Here is a 16,268-nt window from a genome sequence, read left to right as displayed (position 1 = left end):
ACGTGAAGCCAGAATCATCTATCTGGTTGGGTTAGTTGACCATTAATAAATGTGAATAACGTAAAAAACAGACTATTAACAGTATAATCAAAATCATTCATCCTTTCCCCCACATCTCTAATTCCTTAATTATTTGTTTGTTTACGCATTCCATTTTCACCATCGATCTACTTCCTCTGCTTAATTCGACCAACCTAACAGACTCATATTCACTCATACTGATACACCTTTCTTTTCTTTTTTTTTTTTTTTGGTGGTTCCTTATAATTGGGTGCTTGTTCCTTTGTCGGTTACGTTGGGATTTACAAGATCTTGAACAAGATCATTTTTTGGCGTCTGTATTTTTGTTGAATCTGTGATGGGGTTGAGGTACAAGGCTGGTCTGCTGTTAATTGCTGCTGTTGTCGTTATTTGGGTTACCTCCGCTGAGGTTACACAGGTCTCCTTTCTTCTCTCTCCTCTCTCTTTCAAGTTTAAGGTCTGTATTATTAAATTAATTAGCTGAGATTTAAGTTGTCTCTGTTGATTATATCGATATTATTTGGATGGGTATTCTGGAAACTTGGTATGAACACGCATATCATATTATTAGTTAGAATTTCATTGTTTCATGTTTCAATTCCTCTCTCTGGAGGCTAAATATGTTAGGTATTGAGTGTTCGTTCTATAATGGCAAATCTGTCTACCAATCAAATCTTAAGCTTCAGAATACACCAATCACAATTGTTGAGTACAACCTACTTCCTGGACAGTTTGTCTTGAGAGTCCATTTACTGACATTGACAAAATATGACATGTGTACGATGAAACAATATCTGACCCTTTCTTGCTTGTAATGTTTTCATATATGCTTCTTATACCAGATTGTTGTCCACACACCTAATTCGTTGCAGGTTGTGTTCAAATTGTAAATTGCTATGTTTGAAAGTCAATCACAAAGTTGAAGTCTTACTTACTTTTCGTCGAGAATTTCAGCATGTGTAGGTTTATTTTTCCTTTATTAATGAGACATCTTGGGGTTGAGGAGACTTGGACTCTGTAAAGCAATTGAAATCTGTTAATTGCAAAACTATTATCCTCGGCTTAGGGAAACTAAAACGATTCTTGTGATATTTAGTCAAGAAGTAGGTATTCTTTGATGTGATTTAGGTAACTTATTCTTAATCAGTGTAACAGAAGCAGTGCATATATCGTTTTATTTTTAAATATTGTTGTTTAAACAGGGTATTTTCACAGACTATAAGCAACCATTTGCAGTCACATATCTGGGAGCTTCTCTGATGGTGATTTATCTTCCAATAGCATTTATTAAGGATTGGATATATCGTTTTCTGAAGAGACGCTCCCAATGCATAAATGATGACACCCGTCCCGGAATTGGCTCTCCTTTGAAGTACATCGGGGGACAGCAAATATTTGAAATTGAAATTCAGGGATCCTTAAACAGAAAAGACAGTGATTTAGACCTTTCAGAACATCAAGAAGGAAAGCCTTTGGTTGCTAAACAAGGGGATGATGCTAGAATTATCAGACCTGAAAAAGAAATCACAACCAAAGAAATCGCTACTTACGGATTTTATCTTGCCCCTCTTTGGTTTATCACTGAGGTAATTCCCATCTTGCCATATCTCTTTGATAATTATTTTTTATCTTTAGAAGTTAAAAACATTTTCCGTTTACACTGTCTTGCAGTACTTATCAAATGCTGCTCTTGCACGTACAAGTGTAGCAAGTACTACAGTTTTATCATCTACCTCAGGATTGTTTACTCTCTTTATTGGTGCATATTTGGGCGAAGATTCCCTGAATATTCCAAAGGTTGTTGCTGTGTTTGTCAGCATGGCTGGTGTTGCCATGACAACCCTAGGAAAAACTTGGGCAACTGATGAGTCTGAACTAAATATCTCTTCGTAAGTATATTTCACTGTTAGCACTTGATGTTTCGATTTCATGTTTATTCCTCAGTTTTGCGTTTGTAATTGTATATTTCAGGGAATTGACTTGACTGATGGTTCAACTTTTTGTTTCTGTTAAAAAGAAGTGGGGAACGCTCTCTCGTGGGGGATCTTTTCGGACTTCTATCAGCTGTGTCATATGGATTCTTTACAGGTAATAAATTAATGAAATTAACTAATAACCATATTATATTATTACTCAATGGTCATATTTTTATGTATGTAATAATAATGGTGCGCAGTACTTCTGAAGAAGTTTTCGGGCGAGGAAGGGGAAAGGGTTGATGTGCAGAGGTTGTTTGGTTATATTGGACTGTTTACACTTGTGGCACTTTGGTGGCTTGGTAATAATTGTATTACAGGCTTTGTCGTCTTATGTCTTTTGTCTTTATTATCTCAGATTTGTGACGACGTGGTTATTTAATTGGTAATAAAATTTTGAAATTTCATTTCAGTATGGCCATTGACTGCTTTGGGTATAGAACCAAAATTCACAATTCCACACTCTGCTAAGATGGATGAAGTTGTTATTGCTAATGGTCTTGTTGGAAGCGTTCTTTCCGACTATTTTTGGTGCGTGAAATTGAAAATTACAAATATTTCCAGTTTAGTTGGAACTTGAAAGCCAAGACAGTTAGTTAATCTTAATAGATATATGTTTCCGACAGGGCGTTATCTGTTGTGTGGACAACACCCGTGGTGGCTACGTTGGGCATGTCCCTCACCATTCCACTTGCCATGATGGCTGATATGATGATTCATGGACGGCATTACTCTGCTATATACGTACTTGGCTCTGTTCAGGTAACTAAATACGTACATACATACATACATACATACATATATGAGCTTTGGTCCTTATTTCTCTGCTTGGGATTACATTGCAGGTATTTGCAGGATTTGTAATAGCCAACCTTTCGGACTGGTTTTCGAAAATTTTGGGTTTATAACAAAATCGATATTGGGTTCCGATGAACAGAGATATAAATGTACTAACTGTGCAAGTGCCGAATCTGAGAGCAATTTCCCATTGATTCTTGTTGATTTTTGAATTTTCGATTGGAGAACCTCATCATCGGTATCGGATGTAGCATGTAGTAAACAGTTATTCAAGTTGTTATTAGCTGATCTTTAGGCTCCTCGATCACGTTACTTGGTTTCCATTTTTCCACCTTTATTCATTGATTGGCTATAGTATTGGGCTATTGTTGTATATGTTATTCTTCAGGCAACAATGTGTGTATGATTAATACAAGTTCTATATAATTCATTTTTTGCTGTTATTCGATTTGATTAGGAAAGATCCATTACGAAAGGTCCATTAGTACGACGCCCACTAACAGTTGATTAAACAAAATAAAAAAAAAATAAAAAAAAAATAGCAAAAACAATCCTAGTTGGACTATTAGTATATTATTATGCCTAATTGAAATAGACGAGAAAAAGGCGGGGGCATAAAGAAAATAATGATAAATATTAGTACCAAACAGAAATAAATTCAAGTCCAACCCTTGTACTTCTCGTTATTCTCTGTTACCACCTCTCTCTCTCTGTCTCTCTCTCTCTCTCTGTCGATTCCATGGCCTCCCGATACTTGATCTTTCTCTCGCTGATCTTACTTCTTCTACCTTCCGCACTCGGGATCTCTGATGGGTAATACTTCTTCTCCCTAATTGGATTTCCCTTTTCAATTTTCTTTCTCTGTTTGCTAAATTATAGGTCGAAAACCATATTCCCCCCCCCCCCCTTTAATTCGTACCGTATTTTAGTATTTCTTCTTCAACGTCGTTTCTTTTGGATACCCTTAGCTGGGTTCCTCTGTGTTCTTGTTTGCTGAATTATTACTTTTTTGTTTCTGTAGGAATGTCGAGGGATATAGTATAAATGGTAAAGTTAGATTTCCAGGTACCGTCTCTTTCTTCTACTATTTACATCTGATTTTTTCTACGGATGAGCTTATAATTGCTTCCAAAGTTTCGATTTTTTCCTAAGATCCTATTCCAGCATTTATAGTAATTCAATAAGGGAGTTTCCCACCGCAATTTGGTGTTGTTTTTCTATTTCTTTTCTTTTATTCAAGCATAAATATTGCTGTGATCCTAATTGTTGATTTCCTATGTTTAATGTTTTGTTCCAAAAGGGTTCAGTGCTGCTGGATTAGGGCTCCCAGCAAAAATTTCAAATGTCAAAGTTATACTTAATGGTGGTCAACAAGTCACCTTTCTGAGGCCGGATGGATATTTTTCATTGTATCCTACAATCTCTGTCTCTTTGCTCATCGATTTGGGGCTTGATGTATTGGTTTAGTATTATGTTTTTGTTTAGCTTGATCTGTAGATTTGAAAGAATGAATAGTAGAATCACTATATCTATAAATTAAGTTGTTAAAAACATGGTAATTGATGAATAAAAAGAGTAATTCTTTAACTATCTTTCAAGCCATAACGTGCCAGCAGGAACTCATCTTATTGAAGTGGCTTCTATTGGCTATTTCTTCTCTCCAGTAAGATATATTATTTACTTCTTCAATTCTTTGTTTAGCGTCGTTAACTATCAAACATGATGGCAAAATTGTTGGTTGGTTTTGTTTCAGGTGAGAATTGATGTCAGTGCCAGGAATCCTGGTAAGGTGCAAGCAGCTTTAACAGAGAACAGGAGAGTATTGAGTGAGCTTGTGTTGGAGCCTTTTAGAGAAGAACAATATTATGAGGTTATTTTGACTTTCTAGACCTGTATTCTGAATTACTTGGCTCACGTAATTGTTTAATCTGAAAGTTAATCATGATTGATTTTCATGTCATAATTTGCAGAGGAGAGAACCATTCAATGTAATGTCCATACTTAAAAGCCCGATGGGTCTGATGATGGGATTTATGGTGATTGTCATGTTTTTGATGCCTAAATTAGTTGGTAAGTTTTTTATGCATTCTCTTCTCCGATCAATAATCTTCCTTCCGCTATAACTTTATTCTGTTGAGTTAGTTGATTTTGATTATCTTTAGCATATAAAGTTTAGGGATTTGGTATTCATGTATTTAGTTGATGATATATTGCAAGTATTCTCGCATATAATTTAACTTCACTTTGTATAATTTATGTGGTGCAGATGCTGAAGAATTGAAAAAAGCACAAGAAGAAATGGGAAGCCAAGGTGTTCCGTCGCTTGCAAACTTTCTAGGCGGAGCTGCACAGCGTGCAAATTAGACATTCAAGAAGAATATCGGAAGAAGTAGACATGACATGATAGGATTTTCTGTTTCTTATCAATAATTCTTAGCTATTTGTTTGCATTTTTTCCTTACACTTGTATGAATGAATTCGAATATTCTGAAGTTGTATCCACACAGACTTGGTTGTTTAATTTTATTTGAAGAAAGTTTGAATAGGACAATTAGTGAATTTCGAATTTCCTTGTGTCAATCTTTCAAGTTTCAACTTTGGAGTATAAATTTTATAAATCAATTTTGAAATTTATTAATATTCTAGCACCTTAAATCACCCCTTTTTATTTTAAATTTATTTTATTTTTCCGTTAGAAAAAGATCAAATTGGTAAGGCAAAAAAGGAAAAAACATAAAAATGATATAAAATTGCAAAAGAAGTTTGCTGGGCCATGAAGTAAACTCACAAGCACAGCTGCATATCTGGTTGGTCCATAGAGAGAGAAACAACCCAGTACAGCAAACATCTCTCTCTCCCTCTCTCCTCCCAAGTTCCACCACTCTCTTCTTATTTCTTCTCGGTTTCATTTTTTACCTCCAAAATTCGCAACGTCAATTTTACTAGTCTTTGTTTTTTTCGGTTACCTTTTGTTGGAGTTTATAACCCACTTCACTCATCAAGAGTTCACATCAATTTGTTTACTGAAAAAAAAATAAAAATGGAAAGCAGCTTGCCGGTGACGACGAAATCGGAGAGGCGATCGAAATCCAAAAATATTCAGAACACCTCCAAATCTTCTCTTCTCATGGGTTTTCTTTCTTGCCTTGCCTGGGTTTATGTTGCTGGCCGGTATGTTTTCTGCATTTTCTGATCGCTACAATTTTTTTTTTTGTTTCTTTCTCAATTATTCTTCATCTCAGGTTGTGGCAAGATGCGGAGAACAGAATTATACTTGCCAATTTGTTGAAGAAGAATTCTGGTCAGGTTTGATTTCTCGAAATCTGATTTTTGCTTTCCTTTAAATCCTTGTGATTTAGTTTCTGGAATGGGTTTCTTTGAACATTGCTGTGAGGCTAAGTGTTACGAGGTATTGAATTGTAAAAATAAGTTACGGGTGGTTCAGTTTCTGTTTCAATTCAAAATGCTACCTGTTCAAGAATTCAGTACTAAAAAAAAGGAACAAATAAAAAGAGGAATTCAGAATAAAAGTCTGCAAATAATATTTTGTGAAGTCCATCGTACAGATGGAAGGTCATCATCCTGAAATGCAAGTAGGAAACCTGTTTCAGCAAATAGGGGTTATTGAGTATAGTGGATCAAATGAGATAAATACACAATATGCCTTCCAGAAATATGTGGTTTCAACTGTGCCAATAGGGGAAGCGTGAAATGATTAATATGTCATGAGCTATTTCCGAAGAGAATCTTGAAAAGGAAATATGTTTACTAGATGGCACATCTCATCTACACGATGCAATTGAGGTAACAATAGATTTTAGCAATCTTAGATTAACATGCTACTGTGATTGGATTATTGAAGCCTATCAGAACAAGGCCTTATTTGATTTAGAGGAATTACTCGAACTAAGACGTGTGCTAACTAGGGACTCGGGAATGGGTGGTGACCAATCACATCTTTCTGCTTATTTTAATTTTCCGCTTTATGTGCTGGTTAGTCGATTCGATGTAAGAGATTCATCAAGTTTTGTCCTTTTCTGTTGTTATTATATATTATAGTGGATTTGGAAACATAAATTAGCGTTGACTCCACCATAAAATGTATATGTATCTATCTGTGTCCCTGAATATGTATTTACGTCCATGAATCACAAATAAATGGAAAATGGAAACTATGAGTAATTGTTTGTCCTTATGCTGGCAGCGACCGGAGGTGCTTACCATGGAAGACAAACTAATGGTCCTCGGATGCAAGTACGTATTATCATGGCTCCACTTCTTTCCAGATGCATATGCATAAAATATTTTACCTGATGCGTAAGTTATTTGTGGTTGTAGTCATAAGGAATACTAGACTCATATTGATGAACATTTTAGGGATTTGGAGAGGAGAATTGTTGAAACTGAGATGGAATTGACATTAGCAAAGAGCCAAGGTTATCTTAAGAACCAGCTGCAGCAAAGCGGATCTTCTTCTGGTAAAAAGTTGCTTGCTGTTATTGGAGTTTATACTGGTTTTGGGGGTCGTTTGCGACGCAATACCATCAGGGGTTCTTGGATGTCCAAAGGTTTGTCAAAATTCATTTTCTATGCGTTAAGCTCTCAAATTATGATGCCTTTAGTATGCTATATTGCACTATTGACTGACAGAGTGCGAGGTCTGAATATTATATTTAAATTATTGTGACTGCAGCTGATATTTTATCAAATCTTGAGAAAAGAGGGATTGTTGTGCGATTTGTGATTGGACGAAGGTTTCCCACTTACTTTAGCATTTTCTTTCTTAAAAGTACCGCATGACACTTGTTTTTACGTTGATTCCAGTCTCTTTAGTAAATCCCCACTATCACACTAGATATTGATCAGTTTATCAACTAGAAGTTGCATGATCACTCAGTTGCTTGGATTCGCAGTCCTAATCGTGGTGACAGCTTGGACCGCAATATTGACGAAGAAAACCGTGCAACGGAAGACTTTTTGATTTTGGTAAGTTATTCAATCCCTAATTATATTATTTGCATTGATAACTGTTACATGGAATTTATGTATTTGTAATTTAGTTGCCTATGAGGTAGTTTACTTGTAACATGTGTATTACTGAACACAGTTACTGTTTTGCTAGGATAATCACGAGGAGGCTCAAGAGGAATTATCCAAGAAAGCAAAGTTCTTTTTTGGCACAGCTGTCCAGATGTGGGATGCAGATTTTTATGTAAAAGTCGACGACAATGTTGATATTAATTTTGGTATATTCTAAATATTCTACTTGGGACTTTGAAACTCATAATTATCTAATTTTATTTGAGTAATGAAGATGATAAATCTGTCGACTTGGCAGATGGTCTGGTTGAACTTCTTCAAAACCGTCGTGATCAAGATGGTGCTTATATTGGTTGCATGAAGTCCGGTGATGTAGTTGTTGAAGAGTAATGCACTTTATCTTGATTTGTCTTAAGTTGGTTTTGAGAATCGTCTATTTACATAAATGGTGCTTAACAGTACTGGTTATTCTAACAATTGTTGGTATGAAGTATGAACACTACCATTATGGTAGGTACAACATCCGAAGCCGTAAAATGACTTGTGATTTATTTCAGGGGGAAACCATGGTATGAGCCAGACTGGTGGAAATTTGGTGATCAGAAATCGTAAGTGCATCAAAAGAGGTTAAGAAGAGTATTTTGTTGTTAATAGTTGTTGAGTGAATGACTTGGAAGTTTATTCATCAGGTACTTCCGGCATGCAGCTGCTCCTGTCATTATACTTTCGAAAAATTTGGCTCAGTATGTAAACATTAACAGGTTAGCGGCCCTAAATGCGTTTGTTTGCAAGTTGAATTCTTCTTTGAAGTACTAACGGTAGTGTAATGCAGTGCATCTTTGAAGGCATACGCACATGATGATATTTCAGTGGGTTCGTGGATGATGGGTCTTCAAGCAACCTACATAGACGACACTAGTCTATGTTGTACTTACTCAGGCCAAGGTAGTATATTCATTCTTAATTCTTTTCTTATGTATACAGTATACTTTTGTTATTTGATGAAATATGGTGGTGGTGTTTGCAGATAAGGTTTGTACATTGGTTTGAAAAGAAAGAGCAACTGCATGAATCTGTTGTAGTGGTGGACAGACCAATATTCGAAGAAGGTTCATTGAGAGAGTATTAGTTAGATCATTCTTTACATTGCTAATATTGTTTGTTAGTTAGCAATTCTTACAAAACACTGTAATATCAATTGTTTACATTGCTAAATTGTTATAGTTGCTCAATACCATTTTGACAATGTAGAGAATGATAATTTTTCTTGGCCATGTATGTAGTAAAACGTGTTTGCAGTCCTAGTTTTATCATTTTAAAAATGAAATGCTATTTACGGTTAGAAAATTGATATTTCCGGTTTATAACAAAACCCCCCAAAACTTTCCAAAAAAATCCCAAAGCCCCCGAAACTGCAAATAGCAAAAAAAAAAAAAAAATCGAAATCAAGCTTGAAGAAGGGTTGGGCTTCGATTTTTTGATGTAATTTCGACTCTTTTATGTGTAATATGCATTGGTTAGGTCGATTACGGAACCAATTTCATGTTAAAAAACCCTACAAATCGATTTGTAGGGCTTTTTTTTTCGCAAAAAAATGTTGGAACGCCCAAGATGGGCGCCCAAAGCGTGTACGAACGCCCGGAATGGGATGCCCAAATGCAGCTTGCACGCGCAACTTGGGCGTGCACTGCATGAATGGGCGCCCAAGTTGGGCTTTTACGCGTTTTGGGGGGTTTTTTGATTTTTTTGGGAAGTTTTGGGGTTTTAGAGAGAAATTATTTTGTGTTATAAACCACAAATAGCAATTTTCAAAACGCAAATAGCAAGTCGTTTTTAAAATCAGTTTTGATAAATCGCATCTTAGCTCTTGGCACAAGTCGTGTTAAGCGTTTTCGGATAATATTAAAATTGGAAAAAAGGACAGACCGGAACCGGACCCTGACCTTTCTCGTTCGTCGGATAACATCACAGACAGCACCACATAATACATACCCCAGAGAGAGAGAGAGAGAGACAATCTAATGGCGACTGTACAAAAATGGTGGAAACCCTTCATTCCGATTCGGCGCTCACTCTTTCAACGCAAAATCTTCACCTCAAAATATGTCCATTCCAAAACCAATTTCCGCTTTCGGACTTTTTGTGCTGTCAATAAAACTCAGCCACATTGTGAAAATAATGTCAAGGATGAAGATAATTGCAGCAGCAATTATTCTGGAAAAAGGAAAAAGGAGGAGATGTGGTTGTATAATACAATGAGCAAAGAAAGGGAGTTGTTTAAGCCGAAATTGGAAGGGAAAGTAGGGATGTATGTGTGCGGTGTCACCGCATACGATCTCAGCCACATTGGCCATGCCCGCGTTTACGTTGCTTTTGACCTTCTCTACAGGTATATCTATAATTCTCTCCTTTTTTTTTGGGTTTTACGTCTTAGTATTTATGCTTGATATCTGTTTTATGGATTTCCTAGTTATTCATGCCAAACTGTTTTGACTAATTACATTTTCTTCATTTCCTTTCACAAATTAGGCAGATACCTCAACTACTTGGGTTATGAGGTCAACTATGTCCGTAATTTCACTGATGTTGATGACAAGGTGAGTGAGTGAGTGAGTGAGTGAGTTCATTACAGTTGGAAATTGTCTGCCTCTTCTTAGATCATTTTTTGGCCTTCTTTTGAAGAGCTTAATTTCTTTACTTCTTTATTATGTATGTTGATAGGACATCTGAGTCTGCATTTTCAATTTCTGTAGATTATTGCCAGAGCAAATGAGTTGGGTGAAGATCCAATTAGTTTAAGCAGAAGATATTGTGAAGAATTCCATCTTGACATGTCATCTCTAAACTGTCTTCCTCCTTCTGTCGAACCTCGTGTCTCTGATCACATGCCGCAAATTATTGATATGATTAAACAGGTATTTTCCTCGTCTTTGATTTACTTTCATTCTTCCTTTTCATCCATGGCTATAAAAATCTCTTTTTTTGTATTCCTTAGATACTTGATAATGGGTGTGCATACACGATAGATGGCAATGTTTACTTCTCCGTGGACAAATTCCCTGATTATGGTCGATTATCTGGGCGTAAATTAGAAGACAACAGAGCAGGTGAACGAGTGGCTGTGAACTCAAGGAAGAAAAACCCAGCTGACTTCGCTTTATGGAAAGTGAGTCCTTAGTTTTAACTTTGATTATAATTTATTTATACATTTCCCAGATGATGCTGCCTGCTCTATTTATGTTAAATGGCATTTTTTTGTGGAATGCCATCCACGTATTGCATTTTGTAGCTGTTCTTTAGGCTTTCTTTCGGGCATAGATTTAAATTTACCGGAGAGTTTCGCTAGCTTTGTAGTCAATGTGTTCTCATACTTTTCTTAACAAAAGAGATGAGATATTATTTGGTATTATTGCAGGCAGCAAAGAAAGGAGAGCCTTTTTGGCAAAGTCCGTGGGGTCCTGGAAGGCCTGGGTGGCATATTGAGTGCAGTGCAATGAGTGCTGCTTACTTAGGTTATTCTTTTGATATACATGGTGGTGGAATGGATCTTGTTTTTCCCCATCATGAGAATGAGATTGCTCAAAGTTGTGCTGCTTGCCATGAAAGCAGCGTTAGCTATTGGATTCATAATGGATTTGTGACCATCGACTCTGAGAAAATGTCTAAGTCTCTTGGAAACTTTTTCACCATTCGACAGGTACAGGTGTAACGAATTCATTCTCTTTCACACACATACACCCATTTAAACTGTTGTTAGTAGTTGCTTATGGGACTAATTTATTGCGAATTATCTGTGGTAGTCTTAAATATAGTTTTCTAGTGGTCAGGCCTCATTAAATTAATTTTCAGGTTATAGAACTGTACCATCCACTGGCTTTGAGGCTTTTCCTTATGGGAACTCATTATCGTTCCCCAATCAATTACTCAGACCTACAGCTTGAAAGTGCATCCGACCGTATTTTCTACATTTATCAGGTATAACAATTATTCAACCCTTGACTAGATATTTTGCTATATAGTATTAGGTGTTCTATTACGGCATGGTTATAAGTCAAATGCTGAAGTTAGGCCTGATTTTCGCCTATATGAATTGAGCGTATTCTGAATGCAGACTTTACATGATTGTGAGAGTATCACGGCCAATTATGACGAGGCCAGTTTGAAGGATTCGATTCCATCAGAAACTGAGACTTGCATCAACAAATTTCATGATGAATGTCTGACATCCATGTCGGATGATCTTCATACTACTGTGGCTTTGGCTGCAATGTCTGAACCATTGAAAAACCTCAACGATCTTCTACATACTCGCAAGGTAGTATTGGTTTCAGCTTATTGGAACTCCTTTTAAATTATGCACCATAAGTTTACGTCTCGTTGCAAAATGTTAGAGTTGGCTGGTTTATGGAGCATGATTATGAGCTCTGAGTACTTTGTGCAGGGAAAGAAGCAAGAGTTGAGAATAGAGTCACTTGCAGCTTTAGGAAAGACAATCGGAAATATTCTTAATATTTTGGGGCTCTTGCCAGATAGTTACTCTGAGGTAAAATAAATTAATTAGTCTCTCACTGTGATTAACTTCATTTATTTACCAAATAACATTTTTATATGTCTTTTTTTTTTCGGAAATGTAAATGGCTGGTTGTTGTACGTATTCCAGGCACTGAAGCAGCTGAGTGATTATGCACTAAAGCGTGCAAAGTTGACGGAGAATGAAGTTATGCAGAAGATTGAGGAAAGGAATGTAGCGAGAAAAAATAAAGAATACGAAAAGTCGGACACAATCCGAAAAGAATTGGCAGGTGTGGGCATTGCTCTCATGGATAGCCCAGAGGGTACGTCTTGGAGGCCAGCTATTCCTCTGCCTTTGCAAGAAGACCACCATCTTACACCACCAACTTCTTGATACCTTATTATTGTAAAATTCCACTATTAACTCTTGAGCTAGATCATATGTTAAAATAAAAAAAAAAAAAAAAAAAAAAAAGCTTAACTGGGGTGGACTGTTATTCAATTGAAATTAGAGTTTAGTTGAGAAAACTCAAATTCCAACAAAATGTCACCATTTCATCATTCTCGTCGAAATTGATGGTTGAAATTGTTAACGTTTTCACATCAACAACATGATAAGTTGTAATTTTCCTCATTTATTTGGTTCTGGCTTCTTCTATATTTTCCGTTTGTTCCATTTATAAAGTTATTGTCAGGTATCAGCAGTGACTGGGGTGAGTACATATATACAATACAAATACAGCACTTTGACAATGCATTAATTACATGCTGGCACCTGAATGGAGGGTATCTGAGCAAATAGTATGGAGAAAGGAGCAACAGTCATTGGTTCTGAGGAGATTACTCTTCTAGGTACTAATGGAGGTATTATTCCTGAAGAAGTATTTACTTTTATTATTTCCCCGTTCAGAAGCATTGTTTGGCTATGCAGATCACCATCTTTTGCCGTTAGATGGTATTCTTCTCTCATCATCATCTCGATTTCACCATTGTGTTTGTATCTGCTCGTGGGATTTGTATTTCGTGTTTGTTCAACTATTTGTTTTACTGTCGATGTCTTGTTTGATATGAAATTTTCAATTGAAACACCAACTTCAACTGTAGTCGCCTTGTCCAGGTTGATCAATACCAACGTTATTCCAATCTGTGTCGCATTCATTGATCATAGGCGATCTAATTAGTTAGGTCCCATCTCTGAAAAAAAATATATATATGATTAGAATAATTTGCTTACTGAATTCTTTGAACAGTGAGCATATGCCCGTATCTTTTTCGTCCCTTCAAAACTTGTCGATAGGACATTTCTTCCCATCAGACGGTGCCAAAGAAGTGCACTACAAGAAATGCATCAATGGGGAGTTTGTGTAATTTCATTTCTCTACTTTAAGCATTATAAATAACACAAAGGTAATGCAGCACGAAACTAAAAATCACCTGTAGTAATCAGGATTAGGGAGATAAGTGTTGGTGTCGAGTAAACCATAGTTTCCACCAATAAGACTCTGTCTGCAATATGTTTTGGAATCATAAGAAGAAGACATCCCCAGCTGATCCAGATACCTTTTCCAATCCCAAACAAAATAAGATCGAGTCATTTATGACAAAAGCAAAACAAATATTTATGAAGATTTTTGTTATTTTCTTACCAGAAGCTGAAGACAAATGCATTAGTGACACGATTGCGGCCACTGTTATAAGCCCCTCCAGCTTCACCAACCCAAGCAACAGTTGAACTTCCAGAACTATTGAGAATCTTCTGGAGATCCCTAAATGGCTGTGCTCCACCGTCAAGATACGATGGATCCAGTATCTTCTCTATCAGGTGATCATCCACCCCTTGTTTGCAATATAAGTTTACTGATTAATAATTCCATTCCATCATCTGATCGATCTGATGTGATGAATTAAGACTAAAAGATACCTGGACCAAGGTTGTAAATGTGGTGCGTGATCACTTGAAGAGAGCTTGCAGCTCCTTTAACGAATTTTGTGAACCAATTTGCATCAAAGAAACCACCTGGACCGAGGACCAGTGGCTTGGTCTTGAAGCCCTTATATATATCTTGCACTGTTTTCTGAAGAGTGATTATATCAGATGCATATTGCTCTGCTGCAACACTTGCTCCAATTCCACGGCCACTCAGTTCATTTCCTGACATTCAAAAAAGCAACCCCATATTATTATTATTTTTATAATGAAAAAGTTGAAGGAATAACATGCATAGGTTCTTTAACCGATTTTATCGAGAATTCTTACCAAGCTCCCAACCGTAGATAGCGTAGCCACTGTTGACTGTGTGCCTTATGAGGGACTCTGCATTGCTTGAATTCCAAGCTCCAGTGCAACTCCCATCTGATCCAATTGTTCGCCCGTTTAATGCATTCAACCCAAAGATAATCTCTGCTCTGCAAACGTTTAAAGAAAAAGTCACGAGGCTGGAGAAATTTATTGTTCGTAACGATTAAAATATATATACCCTGTCATATTGAAGAAGTTATTGAGGTCATCCCAACGAGATAGGGGCAAGCAACCTTGGGTAAATCCAAAAATCTCGGAACTATTCCTAAGAAATTGAGTACATGGTGTCGGATCATCTGCTGTTTGGTATATCACTTTGTCTTGCAAAGTTCCACCAATTCTGATTTTCAGGGGTGAAAATGCTGCACTTCAGATATCACTAATCAGTTATCACTCACACATTATTATTCTTTTTTACTGTTTATAGGTAGGAAATGTACCTCTGATTGCGTTTACCAAAATCTTGTTGCTTAGGTCCTATAAATTAAAAAAAAAAAAAAAAAAGAATTACAATTTTTTTTATTTTTTTTGAAAATTAGAAGAATTACATTAATATGAAAATAAAATCAAAAGGGACAAAGAGCCCTTTTCACTGTCACTGTATGTATTGTGGAATTTTTGTTATTGGACATGCACTCAACTAGTCAACTACTGGTTGAGTGGAGGAAAACTTTATCGAAAAAAATGCCATTACATTCAACATTTGTTTGATTGGCAATATATAACAACAGGTCATTAATATACAGAAATTTAAATAGATGAAAGATAAGAAGAACATTAATTGAGAAACAAGTAATAAGAAACCGAGCGATCGAGGAAAATAAATATGAGGAATTTGAGTTAAAAAAAAAAAAGCATACGAGATTGAGAAGTGAAGCAGTTCCCCAACTACAAGTTCCATAATCGCATTTAGTAGGAGGCCACCAATCCATAGTAGCACAAATGAAGTCTTCATCTGTAAATCCAATCGAAGAAGAAACATCAATATGCACTGTTCCATTAACCTCTGAAAACACACTACTTGTTGAGCCTTGGCTGCTCGCTAAGTACAGCCACAAACTTAGCCCCATTATTTTTAATAAAGAAGCCATGTCGTATAGTAGTGTGTCCGAATTACGAGCATCACTCGCTGAAGAACCCATTATATTCAACTCTGCTGGATGGATAATAAGAAGAATTAAGCTGTTTCTTAAAAAGATCAAGAATTATATATATATATATATATAAGAAAAAGGGCAATCAAGAAAATAGGTAGGGGTATTTATAGTTAATTATGATGTGTTTGACATGTGAACAAGAAAGATGTGGCCAGTGGGCTGCTTTCTAAATATTAGTATTTAAATTTATTTATCTGAATAAAAAAAGATGATGATCGTTTGAATAATAATATGATGCTAAGAATCAAAGGCAACACAACATAATATTCTAAACCAACCAAATTAAAAAAATGAGTCAACTTCATCAATCACAATGCATGCTGCTTCTATCTCTATATATTTCCAGTTGTAATAATTCATGATAACGACGCATTATATAAAAATCAATCAATATTTTTAAATTGGCAGCATATTATGTTATATTGGAATAATTAATCAATCAGCTTTTCATCCATCATTAGGGCC

At 36.1% G+C, this 16,268-nt stretch overlaps 5 protein-coding genes across 7 annotated transcripts; 4 read left to right on the top strand and 1 right to left on the bottom strand.

Annotated features, from left to right (window-relative positions):
- Positions 1-74: 74 nt before the first annotated feature.
- LOC105977120 (hypothetical protein) lies at positions 75-3,237 on the top strand. 2 transcript variants are annotated; one of them, XM_013002389.2, is made up of 8 exons: positions 75-439; positions 1,224-1,607; positions 1,693-1,910; positions 2,039-2,109; positions 2,198-2,299; positions 2,411-2,528; positions 2,624-2,759; positions 2,843-3,237. In XM_013002389.2, the coding sequence occupies exons 1-8, from the start codon at positions 359-361 to the stop codon at positions 2,903-2,905; spliced, it is 1,173 nt and encodes a 390-aa protein (XP_012857843.2). In that variant the 5' UTR covers positions 75-358; the 3' UTR covers positions 2,906-3,237. The 2 variants fall into 2 exon arrangements, with proteins under 2 accessions (XP_012857843.2, XP_012857844.2); XM_013002390.2 differs by having other exon boundaries at positions 78-439; positions 2,042-2,109.
- Positions 3,238-3,461: 224 nt separating this feature from the next.
- LOC105977121 (ER membrane protein complex subunit 7 homolog) lies at positions 3,462-5,346 on the top strand. The gene is made up of 7 exons (XM_013002394.2): positions 3,462-3,608; positions 3,817-3,860; positions 4,096-4,204; positions 4,395-4,458; positions 4,549-4,665; positions 4,766-4,865; positions 5,062-5,346. The coding sequence occupies exons 1-7, from the start codon at positions 3,535-3,537 to the stop codon at positions 5,157-5,159; spliced, it is 606 nt and encodes a 201-aa protein (XP_012857848.2). The 5' UTR covers positions 3,462-3,534; the 3' UTR covers positions 5,160-5,346.
- A 211-nt stretch (positions 5,347-5,557) lies between these two features.
- LOC105977007 (Galactosyltransferase family protein) lies at positions 5,558-9,139 on the top strand. The gene is made up of 12 exons (XM_088825158.1): positions 5,558-5,966; positions 6,038-6,101; positions 7,000-7,049; positions 7,173-7,363; positions 7,489-7,549; positions 7,709-7,781; positions 7,918-8,041; positions 8,134-8,221; positions 8,393-8,443; positions 8,525-8,596; positions 8,668-8,780; positions 8,863-9,139. The coding sequence occupies exons 1-12, from the start codon at positions 5,836-5,838 to the stop codon at positions 8,883-8,885; spliced, it is 1,041 nt and encodes a 346-aa protein (XP_088681284.1). The 5' UTR covers positions 5,558-5,835; the 3' UTR covers positions 8,886-9,139.
- Positions 9,140-9,830: 691 nt separating this feature from the next.
- LOC105977116 (cysteine--tRNA ligase, chloroplastic/mitochondrial) lies at positions 9,831-13,007 on the top strand. 2 transcript variants are annotated; one of them, XM_013002386.2, is made up of 9 exons: positions 9,831-10,224; positions 10,365-10,432; positions 10,589-10,750; positions 10,831-11,001; positions 11,251-11,532; positions 11,685-11,810; positions 11,947-12,150; positions 12,277-12,378; positions 12,496-13,007. In XM_013002386.2, exons 1-9 carry the CDS (start codon positions 10,146-10,148, stop codon positions 12,739-12,741), a joined length of 1,440 nt encoding a protein of 479 aa, XP_012857840.2. In that variant the 5' UTR covers positions 9,831-10,145; the 3' UTR covers positions 12,742-13,007. The 2 variants fall into 2 exon arrangements, with proteins under 2 accessions (XP_012857840.2, XP_012857839.2); XM_013002385.2 differs by having other exon boundaries at positions 9,837-10,224; positions 10,369-10,432.
- A 48-nt stretch (positions 13,008-13,055) lies between these two features.
- Positions 13,056-15,863, bottom strand: GUS3 (glucuronidase 3). The gene is made up of 9 exons (XM_013002387.2): positions 15,507-15,863; positions 15,087-15,123; positions 14,825-15,008; positions 14,605-14,753; positions 14,269-14,499; positions 13,994-14,183; positions 13,782-13,907; positions 13,582-13,681; positions 13,056-13,491 (listed from the first exon to the last, which is right to left on the bottom strand). Exons 1-9 carry the CDS (start codon positions 15,786-15,788, stop codon positions 13,105-13,107), a joined length of 1,686 nt encoding a protein of 561 aa, XP_012857841.2. The 5' UTR covers positions 15,789-15,863; the 3' UTR covers positions 13,056-13,104.
- Between the last annotated feature and the right edge of the window lie 405 nt (positions 15,864-16,268).

The sequence above is a fragment of the Erythranthe guttata genome, chromosome 1 (genome assembly GCF_056151865.1).
Source record: "Erythranthe guttata isolate IM_541 chromosome 1, IM_541, whole genome shotgun sequence".
Taxonomy (NCBI): domain Eukaryota; kingdom Viridiplantae; phylum Streptophyta; class Magnoliopsida; order Lamiales; family Phrymaceae; genus Erythranthe; species Erythranthe guttata.
Note: the sequence above shows the minus strand (reverse complement) of the source record. Positions and strands in the feature narration are given on the sequence as shown.